The sequence below is a fragment of the Seriola aureovittata genome, chromosome 5, assembly GCF_021018895.1.
Source record: "Seriola aureovittata isolate HTS-2021-v1 ecotype China chromosome 5, ASM2101889v1, whole genome shotgun sequence".
NCBI lineage: Eukaryota > Metazoa > Chordata > Actinopteri > Carangiformes > Carangidae > Seriola > Seriola aureovittata.
Window position 1 is genome coordinate 5656337 of NC_079368.1, and position 20613 is coordinate 5676949.

The 20613-nt window shown below is 45.3% G+C and overlaps 1 protein-coding gene across 4 annotated transcripts in view; it reads right to left on the bottom strand.

Annotated features, from left to right (window-relative positions):
* The window catches only part of tet3 (tet methylcytosine dioxygenase 3), a 34551-nt gene extending 14461 nt beyond the window's left edge, over nt 1-20090 (bottom strand). Inside the window, exons 1-3 of one of the 4 annotated variants that reach the window (XM_056375655.1) lie at nt 19421-20090; nt 18648-18707; nt 1583-4529 (exon numbers count right to left, since the gene is read on the bottom strand). In XM_056375655.1, coding sequence (XP_056231630.1) covers nt 1583-4481 — 2899 coding nt within the window. In that variant the 5' untranslated portion in view covers nt 4482-4529; nt 18648-18707; nt 19421-20090. Of the gene's footprint in view, nt 1-1582; nt 4530-8917; nt 9347-10662; nt 17606-18647; nt 18708-19420 lie in introns of those variants that run through there. The other 3 variants (XM_056375657.1, XM_056375658.1, XM_056375656.1) reach the window with 3 other exon arrangements.
* Nucleotides 20091-20613: the final 523 nt, after the last annotated feature.

Below are 20613 nucleotides of genomic sequence, written 5' to 3' on the forward strand. Positions count from 1 at the left end.
GATTGTTTGGCAGCTAAAACAGTTGTTGCTCTTGCTTTCTTTACATAGCACCTCTGTATCATCTGTAGTGGATAATAGCATTAGCTAAATGCTTACTACACTATCAGCTGACTATCTGAAATGTGGACATGCACTCAGAGCTGAGTGTGTGTGTCTCTGGTTCAAAGGCAACATGAGGTCACATTCCCGTTGGTGCAGGGAGGCACCAGGGCGTGGCTCAGGGCAGGAAGTGGAGGAGTCACACTAAATTCTTGCGTGGGAATTGTGGGCTTGTTTTTATATCCTGAAAACACACTAACCAAAGAGGACTCATGTCAAAGTGGAGACGAAGGTCCCCATGGGTAGAGACTGCTTTTTGAGACTTAGGTTAAAACATGGCTTTAGGATTAGGGTTAGAGTGGTGTGTGTGTGTGTGTGTGTGTGTGTGTGTGTGTGTGTGTGTGTGTGTCTATCATGAGGGGAGACACTCAGCCAAGTTTGTTACCCACAGTAAGTAAATCAGTAGGAGGTCTCACTCTTGTGTGTGTGTGTGTGTGTGTTTGTACGTCATGGTTGTATATTGTGTTGGAAGCAGTCTCTTTCCAGAGTGTTGTTGTGCCAACAAGGAGTTGACAGAGCCGTGTGTAACCAAGCTTTACCATGAAGACTGTTGTGCTTTAACTGCACACAGCTAGCAAGTGTTTCGCTGCAGCTGCTCTCCCCCTGCTGTGCTCTCCCTTCAGTGTTTAGGGACAACTAGGGTCTATTTACCAGACCTTAACCCTTCATAGCCCTGCAGTTAACACCCAGTGACAACAGGAAAATGATAGTCATTTATTAATTGCTTCTCTAAGAACAAAATATTTCATTATTCAGTTCAAGTTAATGAACTGTTACCAAGAGCAGCTACAATAGTAATACTCTGGTTTGCTGAGTTATTAATTAATGACTTAATGGACAGAGACAGGCTGGGTCTATTTAAATAATAAAGACCCAACCTTTTACACTGTAATGATGCGGGGGTGTATTGAAGGGTAAATCCACCTGGACTAACTTTATCGGCCTGTTCAGGCTGACAAACATTTTTACAAGTATATTCATTTCCTCATTTATTTCAAATTTGTAGTATATAATTTGGTCATTACATTTCCATACACCTCTACTGTAGGACCACCAATTCTGTTGTAAATAAATAACCTGCGCAGGATTCTACCCAAACCACGGGACTGAACTCTTTCTGTCAAACAAAGACTCTGTTCTGCTTCTCTGCCAGATCCAAACCCACTTTTCTGTGGGACTGTGTCTGCTATTGTTCATACCCGCTGCCTTCATTGCCTCACACTGTGACAGTATGAACGGTCGCAGCCACACAATCCAGGGTACTTTTCAAAAAAGCCTTTACTATCTAACACTGGTCAGATTTCCTGTATGTACAGATTTTTGTATTTAAATTAATCTCCACTCAGAGAGGATTGGGTAATGTTTGGAGTTGTGTGATATTTGTTTGAACATTACTGATGTGTCTGAAAAGTGCTTATGCAGTCAGCCACCTCATCCCTCTGCATACCCTAAGGCATTGACAGACACTAACACACTGACTTACCCACACAGGTGCAAGTGGGGAACTCTGCCTGTAGGTCCTTGGAGGGAGTATCCAGCAGGCTCTTGGTGGGGCTGTCCAGGTAGCGCAGAGGAGACTCTAGGAAGCCTCTGAGAGACGGTGAAGAGGGCAGACTGTCCTTAGTGGGCGTGTCCTCCTCAGAATAGCATGTGGTGGACAGTACTGCTATATCACTTGTTGCTTCAAGCTTCATGCGTTTAGGCATCGGGGAACATGGCATGCTGAAGTTATCCTCTAACACACTGGGCTGCTGCTGCTTGTCCATACCGGCCTCCTGACGCAGGGAGACATGGAGGGGCCCCTCATTCTGCTCCTCCACAGGGCTTTCTGTGGATGCCTGGTTCAAGGTTGCTTCGCTTTGGGTCCCTGACTCGTCCTTGCTGACCTCCATCTCCTGATCGTTTGGATGAGGTGCCGAGCTGGCTTGAGTGGTGAGACTTAGAGGAGCCGATAGGGAAGTGGATGATGATGTGGGACTGAGGACCTGAGGACTGGTCTGGGACTGATTCCCCTGCTGAGGGGCTGTAGCAGTGAGCTGACTTGCAGATGCATCTGGGTCTGAGTCCCCAAATTCAGCCTCAAACTGGCGGATCAGTTCTTCGTACTTAGGGTCTATGTTGATAAGACTCTGTAACTGTGAGGTGCTGGATGGAAATGTGGAGGTCAGAGGTATGGTGGTGCTGGTGTTACTGGAGGCTAGGCTGCCCGCTCCTTCTGACTTAGCATGGGCTACAGGGGCCACAGGTGTGGGCAGAGGGCCCATGAGGGCTGGAGTGTTTTCTGACAAAGCAGAAACAGTGGAAGAGGGAGTCATTGAGGAGTTGGAAATGGATACCTGAGATTGGGCTGGGGCAGGGAGGCCTGCAGCAGCAGCCTGAGTGGAGTTACTGTGGAGGGGCAGAGAGGGGAGGCCTGCTTGCAGGCTGGTCAGGGCCAGGGCTCTGTCCATCATGAGGACCGGTGGTTTCTGTATGGAAATCTGAGTCTGAGGCAGGAAGGTTGGCATGGAGGCTTTCTGCTTAGTCTTCTTGATGATTATCTGTTTGGGTTTGGGCAGGGGAGGGCCTGTAAGCATCCCACTCATAGCTTTTATGACAGGAGATCCCTGGCTGCTTTTTTTCTTCTTGGGTTCCTTAGGTTCCTGTTTGATGGCCAGATGTGGCAAACCTTCTGCCTCCATCTGCGGCCACCATTTTTTCAAGTTTTGGCAAGCCAGAGGTGGACGTGGGCACGGTGCTCCAAAGCCGGGGGAGTGGTTCGAGAAGAGGTTCCTCTTGTAGTGAAGGTGCTGTTGCAGAGCTGCCTGAGTGGAGTGGCTGATGGCTGCTTGGCCAGGTGACAGGGGAGTGCCAGGGTAGTGCTGACCCTGCTGCTGACCATTAGCCATGCCATAATGTCCCATGGAGGCAGTGTGATGGTAGTGCTCGCCAGAGTCTGGCTCTTGCTTTACTCTGGACAGTGCTGGGTGATCCTGGGCCTGGATACCTCCATTCTGGTTCACGCTGAGCTGCTGTGTGACTGGAAGCTTGAAAGAAGCATTGATGAATTTGCCACTGGTGTCACCAAGCAGCTGTTTGAGCTCTGACATAGGGTCTGAGCTACTGTGAGGTGCAGCAGCGAAGTGAGACTGGGGCTCAGACTTCACACACATCCATGGGTTCCTCTGTTCAGAGCCTCTGCCTGAGCTCTGTTGCCATTGCTGGGGATTGGGGCTGAAGCCTGGAGGTTTTCCCTGACCTGGGAAGGGAGAGGTAGAGGAAGGGAGAGGCGTAGCATGGGGCGGCTGGCCCTGGGACTGGGGCCTGTGGTGCTCACAGGACACTGGGGCCTGCTGGCTGGTGTGTAGTCCTGGAGGGACGGACTGAGAGCGTGAGGAAGATGAGTGGCTGCCAGGAGAGGGTGGAATCAAGCTAGAGCCATTGGGAGGCTGGGATGGGAGGTTCTGGAGATGTGGGTGGTGATGGAGGTTACTGTTGTAGGGGGTTTGACCTGGAGAGCCAGCAGCTTGTGGACTGGTACCAGATAGCTGAGTCAGGGCTTCTATGGCAATGGCGGTCTGAAGACTGATGTTCTTTTCCTTGGCTATGGAAAGCACCTGGGGAGAGCAAGGAATTGGGGGTTTGGAGCAGGGCACTTGGTCTGGGTGAGGGCCTTGAGTTCCCTGTTGCTGCTGGGAGTATGAAGTAGGCATACGGTGACCACCATTCACCTGGGGGTAGGGCTGAGGGTGATGCTGCAAAAGAGGTTGCTGTAGATGAGGCTGTAGGTGTGGGGGAGCTTCAGCCATTTTGCTGGCACCTTGATCCTCATTGGTTGCCAACTTAATCTTCTTCTCCAGCCACTCAAGGTAGTCTGGACAGTCAGGCCCGTCACAGTTGCAGTTAGGGGGCTTGTGTCCATGTCTGGCTTGGCTCAGTGCTGTCTGTAGGGTGTTCAGGTCTTCTGGAGGTTGGCGGCTTCCCTCAGGAGCCCCTTTAGAGAGTCTGGCTTGAGCCCCCTCAGCACCCATCTCCTGGGTGAACCTCTCGTATAGCTGGGCTGTGTTGGGCTGCACGAGAAGGCAGGAAGAGGAGGAAGAAGGAGGCAAGGAGCCAGCAATAGCAGAAAAAGCCACCAGATTGTGGGCATCCTCCACGTTTGCATGGTGAACAGGTTCACCAGGGGTCGCACCACTGCTGCTGTTCCAACATGGCTGCTGTTGTTGGCTGTCACTGACCTTGCCATGTCCTGCCACCCAGCACTGCCTTGGAGGCACGCTTCCTGCCCTCTGCTGCTCCGTATCCATAGATGCCTCATCATCGTTATGGTAGCGATTCACCCCATTGGCCAGTTCCAGGCTCAGCACGCCTTCCTGGAGGCGGTCATGTGACCCAATTTCCATCTGGCCTCCACTTCTGGGGCCATCCACTGAAGTGACTTCGCGAACAGTCTGAAAGACACATATGGAGAAAGGTCAGTGAGGTTATACGAAGACATTAAATCCTGGACTGACATGAAAAAACACACGATACACTATGTTTGGCATGACCACCCAGTGTTACCCATATGTATTTAATAATCACTGTAAATTACTAAAATTAATTATTATGATTCATCTGTATTCCAAGAATAATTTGACATCAACCATCAAAGTAAAGTCAGACTCCATTCCCTTCTTCCCAGCTGTTTCCAGGCTTTCCCTTCCACCTCTCACACATACAGAACATACAGCGCTGCAGGGTCAGGTCAGTTGGGCTGAAGGAAAACTGAATTAACTATGGCTTCAAATGGAGTGATTTCACAACAGGCGTGTTTTGTCAAGCAAGTCACAGGTCATGTGACATAGTTTGACTGTTATCTATAAATGGACACCTCTCCAGATCAGTTGGGGCTATGCAAAGCAGACAGTTGATGTTAAAACATGTGCCCCATGGTTTTGGGAGAATCTGTGTTGGGGTATTAAATCCACACTGAGGGGTGAGGAAAACAAAATACAATATACAGAATTGCTGCAAGGTAAAAAAAAACTCAGTCCAATTCCAGGAAATTGTCATTTCTATCATTTATTAAAATGTACAACTAGTTCTTAAACTGTTTAGATATTTTTGAAATATTCTTTAGAAATAGAACTATACTGTATTTGATAACATGTATATGCTTAGTGTGAATTTCTTTCATCAGCCAAATTCAAATACTGATTAAGTTTTTATGGTCTTTGTGGAGTTATGTTGCAATTGCTTCTGTTTTAACTTTGAAAGAGAACGTGTACTGAAATATGTTTTCAAACTGTTTGTAATGGGCTTGTTGATGTTAATCTGAAAAATTATTTTAGCAGCAAACTGAAAGTGTGCAGTGAAACTCTCATTCACTGGAGTGATTATTATAAACCCAAGAAATTTTCAACCAAAACAGTACCTTAAATGGCAAACCTAAAATGACCTGAATATTTGAAGACCAGTATGCAATGCTAAGATAATCTTTAGCCTACAAGACAGCACCTCATCTAAGACAACTAAAGTGAACTGCTGATAAAGTGTAGAGCTAGAAATACTAAAATTCTTCCTAAAAAGGCTGAAAGAAAATCTTCTTTGAACTTGAGCTAGTGTTAGTCATTAGTTATTTGGTCAGGACCCTCACATAGAGGGTTTAAACATTAATTGCAACAGAATGAAATGAAGTTTGGTGGTGTGGCTCTGTTCACATGACGCTCTGAAACAATGTGAGAAAATCCTCCAGCAGAGCCTGAGACACACAACATTTGATAAACACGAACAATTATTAGAGAAAAATTCAAAAGTTACAACCTCATGCTGATATAAGAGGAGCCTGGGGAGATGGAGAGACCTATACTGTATGAACATCTATATGGAAAGTCTGGTGTTTGAGATGTGGTGGACATATATGACTTGAGGGTAAATGAAACACATAACTATAAAAAACACTTGTTTTCCTGCATGAGCTACCGTAGTGCTACCAAAGGTCAAGTTATGTTGAGTAACTGGTGAAGTAAGGGAGTAAGTGAGGAAAATATTCAGGTGTGACTTGACTTTGCAGCACAAGACCTGAACCTGACTGAACTTCTCTGGAAACATTTGAGGAAAGAGAAACACACTACACCATCGTAAAAGACCCTGTGGGATTTTCTGGCCTCTTTGCGAACTTGACTCTAATCCTCGTTTTAATTTACTTTATATGAAGTGTAATCTTGAGAAACACAAATTGACAAAACATTTCTTTGTTTTCGATTATGAAACGATGGAGCTCTTTTAAGAGTATGGCCCATGTACTGTATTGAATAGAGGCTTCTTTCAATACAAGTCGTGTGGCTGTACAAACAATTCATATTTTACAAATAATGCTTCCACACAAATATTTGTCCTTTCTCTCAAATATAAAGTATAAAGCAGCAACCCCTTCCTCCTGATATTTGACAAAGGCTCACCTTCCCCACCCCAAACCACCTGCTCTACAACAGGACAGCTAACTGCACCTGCTATAAATGGACACAGATGGTAATTTTTAAACTGCAGTATTCATTGCAGTCATTGCATCCCAGCATACAACATCAGAAAATATAAAATGCAGAAGTACTTTATAAACACGCTGTTTGGGACACAAATAAGTGAGGAATTACTTAATTTTTCTGTTAAATACAATGCACTTTATTATCAGCCATTTCAGTAGGTTTTCAGACCTTCTCAGAAATGTGGTGACACCAATCAGGAGCTGATCAGTGCAGCCATATACATGTAACTCACTTCCTCTCTCAGTCAAAACTGGGACAGTTCTCACATTCGTAGTCACACTGAAATACATCACCTGACCCTGTGTCAAATTACATTTTCGAAGAGTTCTGTTTACTTAACTCTGCTTGAAGCACCAGTTTGGTGAGTGTAACCACGAAACGGTAAAAGAGGTGTGGACAGTAACAAAGTAATGTTGTTACATTTGTCTAAATGAACACTAATCTGATATGTTAAAGCCAAATATGTTGCTCCAGTTCACCTGAATTCTATTCTTTATTAGTCATAAACAGTATTCAGCCCAGGTTAGCTCCTCATAGATTAAAATTAAATGAGTCTGAGAGAAGAACAGCAAACAAAGATAATCCAAGGGCAGACTGAGAAATCATTGACAGAGTTCATGTTGTGGCTGAACAGCGTATTCCAACATGTCTAATTGCTATTGTATGAGGAAAACACAAAACTCGATATAAATATATTCCCTGTAGAAGCCAACGCTCTACTAATAACCTTTTTAGTGTCAAAGTCTTCTACCTTTGTGTTTACTATAAACGGAAAAGACACCCTGAACAAGCACCTGCTGTGAGCTTCACACTCTGCGGATAGTGTTAACTGTGAAGGAAACTTCCCTGCATCAAGCATGATCCTTCCCTGCCAGGAGACATAACAAATACTGCACTGTAACAATATGATGGAGATATAAATAATTCCTTACACATACACACAACTCACACTAAAGTCAAGCCAGCTGACAGTCTCACACCCCAGCATAAACGTGAACTAGTTCCTGATTCAGATAGATGTGAACCACCCAGTATCCCATCATCTCCAGCCAGGAAAAAAGAAAGAAGATGGCTCCTGTTTGTAGATCCATCAGTGTGTGACAGTAGAACTGAGCCTGACGTCCAGCTTCCCCGACATTTGAATATCATTGAAATGAGCCTTTGAAGTGGGTAATTACTGGACAGGCAGTGTGCTCGGCTCTTTTGAATCCACCTTCTGCGCCGGGTGTCTGATGGGAGTCCCAGGGGGTGGCGGTAGTATTGATGAGAGGTGGTGTGGGCTTGGGGTCGGGGGTGGAAGCGAACAGCCGGCATGCAATACGTGAGAGGCCCCATGTCTGCACTATCAGCGGCATCAGACGGGAAAGAGGAAGGGGGGGTGGAGGGGGTAGCTAGCTGTGCACGGCAGTTATGAGAACTGCAGTGTTGAAACAGTGACTGCAACACTGCACAACCAAACATCCCACAATCATGCACTGTCAGTCACACAGCCACTCTCTTTTCCTCTTTTTTCTCACAGTTAGCTACACAAAACACAACCACAGGCTAAAGTCACATGGGTTTAAAGCACCTCATGCTCAACATTTAGAGCAAATTGATTTTTCTGAGCTGTGCCGGTGCAGATAACAAATACTACACCACACATACAAAATAACATTTCTTTGAATCCTCATATAATCTGAGCTTTGATTAACCTTGACTGGTTTGTTCATGACTCTATACACCAGTCCAGGCAGGAAATGCTACACTCACACCTGCAGCGCACAACACCTAGGACAGACCACGTGCTTTGACAAATATTTACACCGCGACAGAGCTTACTCTCTCGCAAGGACTCTATCCCTGACTCTCTAACTGTGTCACTCTATTTCACACACAAACACACGCATTTTGTACAAGCTTGACAAAACAAGTGTATCAAAAAACATCAACACAACTAATTATATCAGATCTTGCAGAACCCGCTAGACCAGGCACTTGAGTCCGGGAGCCCTTTAAACAAGATAAGCCTTTACAGCTCTGTGTGGGAGCAAAGCAAGTGCTATTTAACACTGACACTGCAAAAAAAAAAAACTGGAGGAGGAGGTAAAGTATGTAAAGATATTGCTGGTGGTGGTGAGGGGGTTAAGTTGAGCTTGCGAATAGACAGCTGAACCTAAATCCTTGATACACAACACTCCCCATCCTCCCTCTTGTCCTCCTCCCTCTCCCCCCACCCCTTCCTTTGCTGCCGTGCTGAGCAGGAACATGAAGCAGAGACACTGACAATATGAAGCCGGCTGAGGGCTCGAGGACCAGCGACGCATACTTACGTGATCCTAGACGTCCAGACGGAGCTGCCGGTCGAAGAGCAGAAAGCAGAAGAGGAGACAGAGAGGAGCATGAGACTTGCTTGCCGGCACACAGCAGCCTACAAGCAGTCCAGCCTTGTTGGGTTGTTCCTTTTTATTTCTTCCAGTCTGTGCAGTGCACAGACAGAGCGAGTGCCGAAATACACATGCATGCATTCACACACGCACACACTGCCAGCCACACACACACAACACACCTCCCCCCAGCACAGCACACACGTTTCTCATTCTCTTGCCTCTTCTTATGGCCGATGCTTTCTGTTCTCTCCTTTTTCCTTTCTCATTATCTCTGTCTGCTCCTCCCTTCCTTTTTTCAATATCCTCTTTCTTTCTCTCGGCTACACATGCAGTCGGCTTCTCTTCGCAGCCCCCACCTTCCCCTCTCTCTCTCTCCCCCTCCCTCCCTCCATTCCCCTCCCTCTCACGCAGCCTCTCCCTCCATCTCCTCTCCTCTCTCTCTTCAGTGTGTGCAGAGCGAGAGGCCATTATCTGAGCCACAGCGGGCACGTACGATGGAATGGAGGAGTGTGCAGTGAGCAGAAACAGAGAGGGCTGTGAGGGATAGTCACTAGTAGCGGCAGCCTAGGAAACAGCACAGTGCAGCAGGGGGGAATGGTTATAGGAAAACCTCTCTCTGTCTCTATCCCACCCTTCAACACTATTTGCTCTACAACATTAGATGATGTTATACATAACATCATCTAGAAATGCAGTGTCACTGTTTTGTTTATTCACAAAAGCCAAATGCCAAATATTGGCAATTTCAGCTATGACAGATTTTGTCTGCTTTTGAGTGCAGAGGCGAACCAGCGGCTGCCAAGCGAACATACAATCTCAACTCACAACGGCATCAACGGGAAAAGGAAAAAAGGACAAGCAACGTTACGTTGCTTATTTATTCCTTCTGCAAACGGCATCTGTTTTTTCCTTACAGAGATTTTGTTCCATGTTTGAGCGTTTAGATTCAGCACAGCCCTGGGCCAAAGGAGAAGCCACCGATAATGGTTCCTCAATGTCCATTTTCTTCCTCATCCAACTTCACATCGGTTGCCCATTCATCGCATGAAACAAGAAGCTTCAATCTCACACCTGGGGCTGTAATAGCTCCACTAGTAAGGCTGCATGCAAAGGAAAGAGAAAGATTGGTAGATGGAGAGGGAGCTTGCTTTCTGGCGGTTTTGCTGGCCCTTCCTCAAAGATCCAAAGGAGATCCTGACTGGAGGAAGCTGAGGGTCACTTGATATACAACCATTCAATGAAACTCTATAATGTCAACTCACTCACCTACGAGGCAGAAGCAAATGGAGGACTGATGGAGATGTGATTGCAACACAGGTAAAAGAGCAACTAGACAACTATTGCACTGGAGAGAGAACAGCGGATGACACTTCGACATGAGCAAGCAAAAGTGGCAGGATGAAGAGAAGGGAATGGAGGAAGACACCAAGGAGAGGGACGACAACGAGAGGGAAGTCTGTGGAGATAACAGTTAAAAGCAAGACAGAGTCGCTCAGTTATTCATTTGACTGATTCTGTAACGGGAGGGAAGATGATGAAGGAGGAGGAAAAGGGTACAAACAGAAAGAAGGCAAACGGGTTGTTGCCAAACGAAGACAGCAACCACAAGTAATCAACCCACTACAGTTCGCTAAGGATGTAAGATCTCTGTCCTCTACTATGATAACGTCCTCTTGTTCCCTCCTCACCGTTGTTCTGCCTTGGCGTCACTGCCATTATCATCATCAACGTCGTCATGATCGCTGGATGTTTCCTCTCGCCCACTTGCTGGATTGACCGGCCTTGTGGCGTCTCCTCTCTCATATCCAACATTGCTGGAGTTTTGAAGCAGATTTAACCAGGAAGAGGAGGAAGGAGGGGGGGGGGAGAAACATGGCTGTCTCCCCCATGCAGATCGCTGTCAGCTCCTGCGTAGTATTTTTCTGTTATATTACTGAGCAATGTGCCGGCTACACTGCGCTATGGCTGGATTAACTTCAGTAACCTTTCCCTGCTTCTCTTACTTTGGCTCTCCCTGTTTCTCTTGGTCTCTCTTGATGTCTCATTTTCTCTGGCTTTCTCAATCTGCCTCTGCCTCCCTCTCTCGATGTGCCTCTCTGTTTTGTTTCCTGAGCCTTTTCTCCTCCTAGCATAGCTCATTGCATTACCGTTCCAACACTTTCTGACGCACCCGCTCTCTGGCCCTGCAAATTGTCCACTGTCTGTCTCTCTGTTGCCACACATATTCATATATACACACACAGATGAGTGTCAATTCCAAAGAGAAACACAGCGCAGCCTAAGCTGTCTAAGGGAAGGAGAGGAGAAGTAGAGCATTAGGTCACATGACCGGGGAGTGCCAATGAGCGAGAGTGAGAGCACTGAGCAAGCGAGGTAGGAAACACATGTGGCGATGACGTAGCTGCATCGTCATCATCATCAGTGGCTCCCACCAGGATGCTTGCCTCCACTGCTGGGTGGGCACATGTATTATCTGACACATGCCCACTCTCTACTATCACCAACACCACACACCAACGGACACTCGAAAACTTGCTCTTTCATTCACCCGACTGACTCGTGCTCACGCTCTCCCCCGGCTGCAATGACACTGCATTTCTAGCTTGAGCCTCGACTTAACCCCTGAATCACATGCTCTCCAAGCACAGTTCCTCATTTCAAAGACTGAACAGAACAGACTTTCTCTGTCCTTTGTTGTCAGAAAAGTTAAACCTTTCAGTTGAAGGAGTTCTTGAAGTAAAACCGGCGACACAACACTTGCCAAAATAAATAATTTTTCAAAGCTAATATGGTCATTGGGCTAAAAGAGATCTTTGCAGACCGGCAGACATCACAGCTAGATCTAATATAAACAGTGTAACAAATGAATGACACAACATGGCTATAACACGTTCACAGCTTTTAAAGTGAACATCAAGAAAACAGAACAGAAATAAAAGCTGAACTTGTGACCTAGAGAAGAGTACCATACTTCAACACAATACATTAACTCACTCAGTCTCGTTGTGAAAACGTGATCTCGGAGTGAGTTTGCCCCCTGTCCACGTACACAGCTGAGTAAAACAAAGAAGTACAATTTGACCAGAACGTCAACACAGAAAAGGGAACCTCCACGGTAACATATTCAGCTGTTTCCGACACATGACGCAGATGCTAAACAACACATGTGACACACTTTACTGTATGTAGGTAGATAAAACTAAAATACAGTAAGACTACTCTTGAATGAAATACACATTCTTTGATGAATAGTTAATATAGATAATTAAAAACAGAAAAGTACATAAAGTGTGTTCTTGGCTTTAAGATGTTTCTGTGTGATTAAAGAAGCAACAGCACGATGCTGTCATTCAGGTTTGCCCAAGAGAGCTGTCCTGAAATCACCTCCTGAACACAATGAGTTACGTCTCAACTAGATAACAGAATGTGATAGGTTACACTATAACTGGAGGGCATACAGTCTGTAGCCATGTCCTAGTTAACTTCTACTTCATCTGTTTTCTCACAAGACACAGAGACCTGAAGAAATTACAACAACAATACAAGTATGTTAAACCTTTCAGGGAAAATTAAATGGAAAACATGACACTTACAGTGAACCTGCTGTAACCGGGCATTGAGAGAAAGAGAGAGGACGATACAACAGAGACTCCAATTCTCACATCGATCACTTCATCTCACAGTGTAGTCAAATTATCATCCAAATGAGTTGTTTCACGCCCTCATCTCTCTCTCTATCTCTCTCCATTTCTCTCTCTCTCTCCATCGCTCTCACTTCTCTGTCTCTTGCTCACTGTTTCTCAGCAGCACAGAGGAAAGGTCTTGGTTGTAGGAGGGATGACTGACAACAAAAGTCCATTCTCAGCAGTGTGTGTTGGGTTGGCTTGCATATGACTAAGCCTGAGTCATCTTTGTCTTTTCTTCTCAACAAAGTCCTGACATAAAACCCTCACACACTGAAACAAGCTTTTAAATTTTTTTTACCAGCACATCAGTAGTGGGAGGTCTGTGTTTGTGTGTGTGTGTGAGAAACACAAAAGCCGGTGAAGAACAAACTGTTCAGTTTCAAGGGCTTAGTGGGTGAACTGATGTTATTTCACTATCTCTGCTCCTTCATCACCTTTAATTAGTGAGAAGGTTTGTGTCATTTATGGTAAAAAAAAAACAAAAAAAAAACACTTTCTCCAGCAGCCATTAAACAACTCACATGAGCATCACGGTCATGACATGAGGGTCCTTTCCCCTCCTCCCATCTCTTCCTGTCAGCTGACTCCACCTCTCTCCACCACTGCTCTCTCCCCCCCCCCCCCCCCCCTTACCCTGCAGTCTAATGGCATCAAGGTCATCTGATCTGACACGCTAACGCTCTCCGTCCCCCTTTCCATCTCTTTTCGCTCTCTGTCTCTTTATCTTTCACTTTCTTTCTCTCTTCCTGCCCACCCCCCCACCCCCCCACCCCACAACCACCGCTCTAACACACATGCCTGTTTCTCATCACATGCACACACAGGCAAAAACACCAAAGAGTCCTGCAAATACAGAGGCACACTAATGATTTTTCTCTCCACACACATACATGCTAGCATGCATACAGTATTGGATTGTTCACTGAGGGTCATCGGGTTTAATGGTGGGCGGGACAAGAGGCTGCAGGGCTGCACTGAGCACATTGGATTTAACAGAGTAGGAGCAACACAAAGTGTTTGTGCCTCGATGAACAGATTAGGCAAATATCTCACTGAAATCTCTCAGTATTATGACTGGTTTATTATTTTTAGCCTGGTTTGGTCTTTTTATGAACAAACTAGGCACAAGAGAGCTTTATTTTGAATATCACTAATTTCATAGTAAATTTACAGACAGTGTCTTTTTTGTACAGGATATTACCTGTATGTACCTTATCTTTCCATCTGTCTCTATAATGAGTAACAGAGAGACTAACACACACACACTTCCCAGGCAAGATGGTGTTAGGTTCAGGGTGTGTTTGGGTGTGGATCGTAGTAATGAGTGTAGGGTATCCAGTCTGAGTCATACCTCCTGACATTCGGCACGTGCAAGTCAGCACGAACAGCCCAGCTGGGGAAGGCCTATCCCTCTCTACCACTCCCCCCCTCACTGCTCCTCACAAAGAGAAAGGGAGGAGTGGTTTGGGAGGGAGAAGAGAAAAAAAAAGGAAAGGTAGTGATGGGTGGGGGGCTGTTGGGCAGGGTGGAGCCACTAAAAAATAACAAGGAGGGGAAGGGGGGTGGCTGTTTTTGAGAGGCGACTCTTTGTGCTTGAGGTTCGGGACATGAAAAGAAGGAGAGGAATGTAATCAATCTACAGAATATGTTAGAAAATGTTGGGTCTGAGACAAAGAGAGTGGGCATCAGACACAAGGGAAATGGATGGGAAATAGGCGAGTTAAAAAACAATAAAAGAACACTGTGTACTACTACCTGCCAGGTTACTGTGTGCCAAGTCATTGAAAAGAGCTGAGCAGTCAAATCTGATTGGACAATGATGTAATCATTGACAGAACAGAGTTGTTTCAAACACTACAGCAATTTTTGTGTAGGTGAAACACGTCACAGCTTGAACGATCACATGGTGAGTTTCAGGTGATGATATTTTGGGGTTAAATCATAAATTGCTCAGACTTGAGAGAGAAAAACAGATAAAGAGAAAGCAAGAGAAACCTTCCCCAGCCCTGCACAGTGGCTGGTTGCCAGCCTTGTCTCTCTCAGGACTTGGGCTAAGATTAGCTTCCCATATGTTCAAGTCAGGCGTAGCCGGGCTTAAAGGGCCAGTACAATGTGGCAAAACAGAAAACCTCCATTGTGCACTGTGAAGTCATGTAGTGCTTTGTATACATTAAATCATCTGGATTGACTGTCAAGGTCAAAATGTATTTTTAATCATTCAAATGAAAGTCAGGTAGAATATGATGGATAGATGATGTTTTGTCCTTTTAATGTGAAAAGCGAGTACATGCCATATATTTCTGCTTTTACGTTATAATCAGTCCAGTCCTTCACATTTTTTGGAGCCTCCCCTGAATTCACATTAATATGCTTCAGAAATCAATATTTTCATGTGCGTGTTTCAATAGTGTGTGGTGAAAACTCCAACAGCTGTGGTGCTGTGTTACATAAAACCTGGCAGCGTCTGGCTGCAGTGGGATTCAGGACTGAATAAACCGCGTGCCCAGTGGAAGCAGCAGAGGAGCCGCCAGAGAGGTGAGAGTTAAAGAGCTCCAGCAACAGCTGAAGGCTCCTCCCCCTTCTCTTTCCATTCATTTTTTATTAACTGCGGCACCAGGCGGCTGACAACCTCCCTCCGACATCAAACACAGATACCACCAACGATGCCAACAAGCCACCAACCACAACTCATTGTACCATGCAGGTTATCGATCCAGGCTGAGAATCGATGTAAGCTCCAGCCATGTTCAGTGGTACGTGCAGAACTATAGTAGTGTAGCAGGACAGACAGTGCAGAGATGAACATCTGCTAATTGTCATTAATTAAATGAAAATGAAATGAAACATGACAACACTACAGAGCTCATCAAGTCCCTATATATTAATGATTGCATGTAAGTGAGGCAGTTGTTGGTGACTACTGTGCATTAGAGTGTCACGTGGAATCCCATGAGGATTTATGTATGTTGTTTTCAAGTCATCGAGGTGCCTTTGATAAAATTGTTCTTTTACAACTTTAAAAGGAAGCCTGAGTGGCAATCACTTGCACTACACATGATTCACTGTTGTTAAAACAGTTGTTCAGCGCCTGGTAGCAGCTGGCTCTTCCTGGGTTTGCATGCAGTGTTGTAGAGGACAGTTAATGGGGAATTGTATTTAGTCACCTTTTTACTTGCAGACAATGATTCAGCTTAAACTGACTTCATATAATCAGTATTATTAGACTGAAGAACACACAACAAATTAATGCTTTTCAGGTTGCATAATTAATCTATGTTTATATTTTTAGTAGTGGCAAGACAACACAGAGACATAATGTACTACTATTATTGTATTTTATTCTATTTTTATGTTATATTATTATTCACATTCTTGTATGTTTTGTTAATGTTTGTTTGTTAATGTTATTATAGCTTTTAAAATCTACTTTAATTTATCTCATAGTCAGCTTTCTTATTTGATTTCTTCTTTTGTCTTGGCTTCTATGAAGCACTTTGAACTGCACTAGCCTGTTGTGTGCTATACAAACAAGTTTTGTTTGATTTATTGATTATATTGTATATTGTTTCATTGTGTCAACACTTGCACAGTTCTGTCAGACATCTTGCAATACCCTTCAATATATTCCATTATCCTTAAACAAGGAGAAACACAAGAGACTGAGATCCGCCCCTCACTCATTTTCAAAAGACAAAGAGTTGAAGACCAGCTGAAGACTTCAAGATCATCTTGAGAACAAAAACTCTGACTAATTGTTGTCAGTATGTTAGTGTCCCGACACATGGTTAGCAGAGCTGCAGTTCTTCTCTGACTGAGTGGAAACCTCACGGAGCAGTAAATACATCGAAAGCCAGCACTGAATGGAAGAGGTGATGTCAAACCCTCCACTTCCTGAGTCTGTACTATATATCAAACCACTTACTACCCAACCACACACACACACACACACACACACACACACACACACACACACACACACACACACACACACACACACACACACACACACACACACGTGTATGTGGTGCCGACTTGCTGGTCATGTGACCAACCTTGGATGCCGGACTTGAGCTAAAATTAAAGCAGTGATGTCATCAGACATTCAGTGTTGCCACGGAAACTAGGTCAGTGTTAACCCTTTGCGAGTGAGGCTGGGGATTCCACGCGAGGCTGAACACACGATTAACTAACGTTCCATCTGCTGTCACGCACTCAGTGGTTCAAGTGTTTCTACTCCACTTTTGATTCTTTCCCACCAACGTGCTGTGTGAAGCACACCTCACGCATGAAGAGGAAATCCTGTGTTTGGGCGTGGAAAAAAAAATCACGCAAGTTACAGTCTATGTGTCTTTTAACCTGCTGAGGTAACCTCTTAATTCAGTTTTGTTTCCTGACCAGCAAAGAAAACTAGCAAACACTATGCTGCTGGACTCATTTTTAACAACATCTATTGTCACACAGTGTTTTTATGTTCCAACATCTTTGGAGCTGTTGCGTGGGTCCTGGAAATACTTAATGATACCGTATAACTGCTTATTTAAAATGTCAAAATAATGCCCTCGGCTTGCTGGGTGTAGACTGTGCTTGTCTTTGTGTAACCCGGGAAACGACTGACAAGGAAACAGATCTCCACCAAGGACACACAGCAACCAGGACCCTCTACAAACAGGAGCTTAGGACAGCCACAAAGGAAAACAAACTTGATAAACACAGTCAACAGCTTCTTTCACAAATGGACAGTTCAATGATTTTTTCCTCCCTGTGACCCAGATGGTCATATATACCTTGTGGATAAAGAGACTGTCTCCACATGGCTGGGGATTAGAGCAGGCTTGGAGGCAAGCCTGAGTGTGTCAGTAGAACTGAGCTAAACCCATTCATGACATTTGAAACTGATTGACTAACCTATATTTCCTATAATTATAATGACTGTAGTAGATTGTATCTGGTATCATGTATCATAAATGTCTTCGAGTCATGACTTGTCACTTCCACATTCTAAATTACTGAAACGTTTCACAATGTATCTGACGGTAAGTCAAATCAAAGCTTTCTTTCTTCCACTTGGAGAGGACATCACAAGATTCTTATAACATTACAATTCATATAATGCTTTCTCTATGAAACTTCGCCGCCTCAAACTTCCTTTCCATATAAACACACAAGCGTGCCCCGACTCGGCAAGCTGTAGAACAGCAGCACTCAGCGGCCACACGCCACAGGTTACTACGCCCGACAATCAAACACGTACGCATGCGTGACCCACTAACTTTTACTCCCTTTACCTCATTTGACTCCAGAACCTAGGAGAAGAAGGACGGCCCCCTGGCTCCTGAGCCAGCGCATAGGGTTCCTCCTCCTCCTCCTCCTCCCTCCTCCTCTTCCTGGTCTCTTGCATCTACACATGCCTGGCTCTGGCACCAATCAGTGGGCAGCGTGGGACGCTTTAAACTGAGGATGCCGCCACTTCATCACTGAGGCGCTCAGCTATCCGCAGCTTGGAGATAAAGCCGAAGTAACTGATTTAATATAGTCAGCTTCCGATACAGGGCAACTTGGATGTGGAAGACTGATGCTTAAAGGTGACTAAAGCACCTTTATTCCATTCTGCGATCATATAAGGGCTAATATAATAAGCTCACGTCTTTGCCGGAGAGAGCAGCAAATAGTCTGAAGTGTATAGTCTGGACACACGTGACACGAAACAATGGTTAAACCCATTCACAGAAATACAAACACATATACACACATTAAAATAATAATCACATTCGTGCGAATAAAAGCACATAGAAAAAGTAGCAGACCTGATCGGCTGTTGACTAACCACCACTCTCTCACCACCACTTACACCCCCCAAGAGCCTCACTGCACTGATGAACCAACAGCTGAGAGTCAAAGCAATATGGATAGAGATCACACACAGATGAAAGAGATGCACACGCACACACACAACGGCGCGGAAACACAAACCCAATGCCCTCTCTTACCTCAGCTGCCAGTTTAGGGTTTCCCAAACAGCCTCAACTGTTGTCTTCAAATTATTCCACCTTTACAAGCATTCAACAGAACAAGAGAGGGGGGAGTGAGAAGGAGACAGAGAGAGATGGGAGGGGGAGAGAATAACAATCAATAGAATAATGCGACAAGGGCCTGTTCAAAAAACTCGTCATTAAGGACAGTGGGACGAGCAGGTAAAACGTGCATGCCAGTCTACATGCGATCCTCTTATCATTCCTGTCATCCTCAGCAACCATCAAAAAAGCAGCTGTGCATGCAAATCTCTTTTCTTTGATTTGTGCTCAAACAGTGAGCCGGCACTTCCCTCTACTGCTGGGACAGAGAATGAGAGACAGCAAAGCAAGGATTCAATTTCAATTATAGAATTATGTAATGTCTGTATCCCGACCTGGCGCAGCCTCCCTAATATATGCATTAGACAAGTCGGCATAACCCAGTTTTTTTTAAAGGGCAACTTGGCAAAACATGCACAAGTGTCGGTGGTTACGTTAGCTGAGAGTAGGATGTAATAGATTGAAATGGTTCATCAAAGCAGAGCTGATAATTGTAAAGCAATAGCATTTTCTTATTTGGCACAGCATGTACCCCTTGTCTACATGGCCCTGGCTGTCTCAATGTTAAATGATGTGTTTTGTCTTCGAGCTGTTCCCCAGTCCCGCCAATCTCATCTCCCACCCCCTCCACCCGCCACCCACCCACCCACCTATCAATCTTAAAATAGTCTGGAGTGATGAATATTTACCCTCCAAGCCTCTGAGCTGCCTTGGTTTGTACTCCTCCGTCCGCTGGCCGAATCCCCATCAGAAGAGTCCAGCTCCCTCTCGTCTTCACCTCTGTCCCTCTATCCCTTTCTTCTCTCTCTCTCTCTCTCTCTCTCACTCTCTTTCTCTCTATCTCTCCACTCTTCTTACTCGGTCTCTCTCTCTCGTATGTGTTCCAGCAGCCCATTCAGGAAGCCATCTTGTGTTTTTAATCTGGTTTTACATGAGCCCTCGTACGCACGTTCTCTCTCTCTCTCTGTCGCTTACTCTCTTGCTCTACCCCCTCCCTCCCTCTCTCGCTCTCTCTCTCTCTATCCCCTGCTAGTATGCCAATAGGTCTACCGCACACACACTCACACATGCACACACACAAGAGGGATTTTTTTTTCTCTGTGATCACTATCACTCCTTCCTCCCACTCGTTCAGTTTTTTTTTCTCTTCTCCTTCAGCATACATGTATGCGAATGCCCCTTCAACCACCCCCTCCCCCTTCTCTGTCTCTTCAAACATATACACTCATGAACAAATGTACACACACACACAAAAACACACACAGAGCTTGCTGGAGAGACGTCACGCTAGAGATAGCACACAAAGGCAGTCCGTCCACCAATCAGAGGCCAGGCTGGGCTCTGCTGCTAGGGTGGAATTGAAGGAGAGCAAGTGAGGGCAGTGAGTGAGAAAGAGAGAGAGAGAGAGAGAGAGAGTTGAAAGAGGGGGTTGAAATACAAAATGGGAAAGACTGTGAGTTTGTTTGCGAGCGTGTGTGCAGGACCATAAAAAGAGAAAAAGAGGCTTACATAAAGAGACAGAGTGAAGGTGGACAGGAGGTGTGTGTGTGTGTGTGCGTGTGTGTGTGTGTGTGTGTGTGTGTGTGTGTTGGGGGGGGATGGGTCCTCCCTATGCCTGTCAATTATCTCCTCGAACTCGCCTTCCCTAAACAATGCCTCTGGTATGTGGTATCGCTGAGCACCATCTGTGTCAGGGCTGCCTGCAATAACTGGACTGGACTGCACAGCACTCACACACACACACACACACATACATACACACACACACACACATACATACACACACACACACACACACACACACACACACTCACCTACACACACACACACACACACATACAGAGACCCTCTTAAATAGCCACACAACCCCCCTTCTGACAAG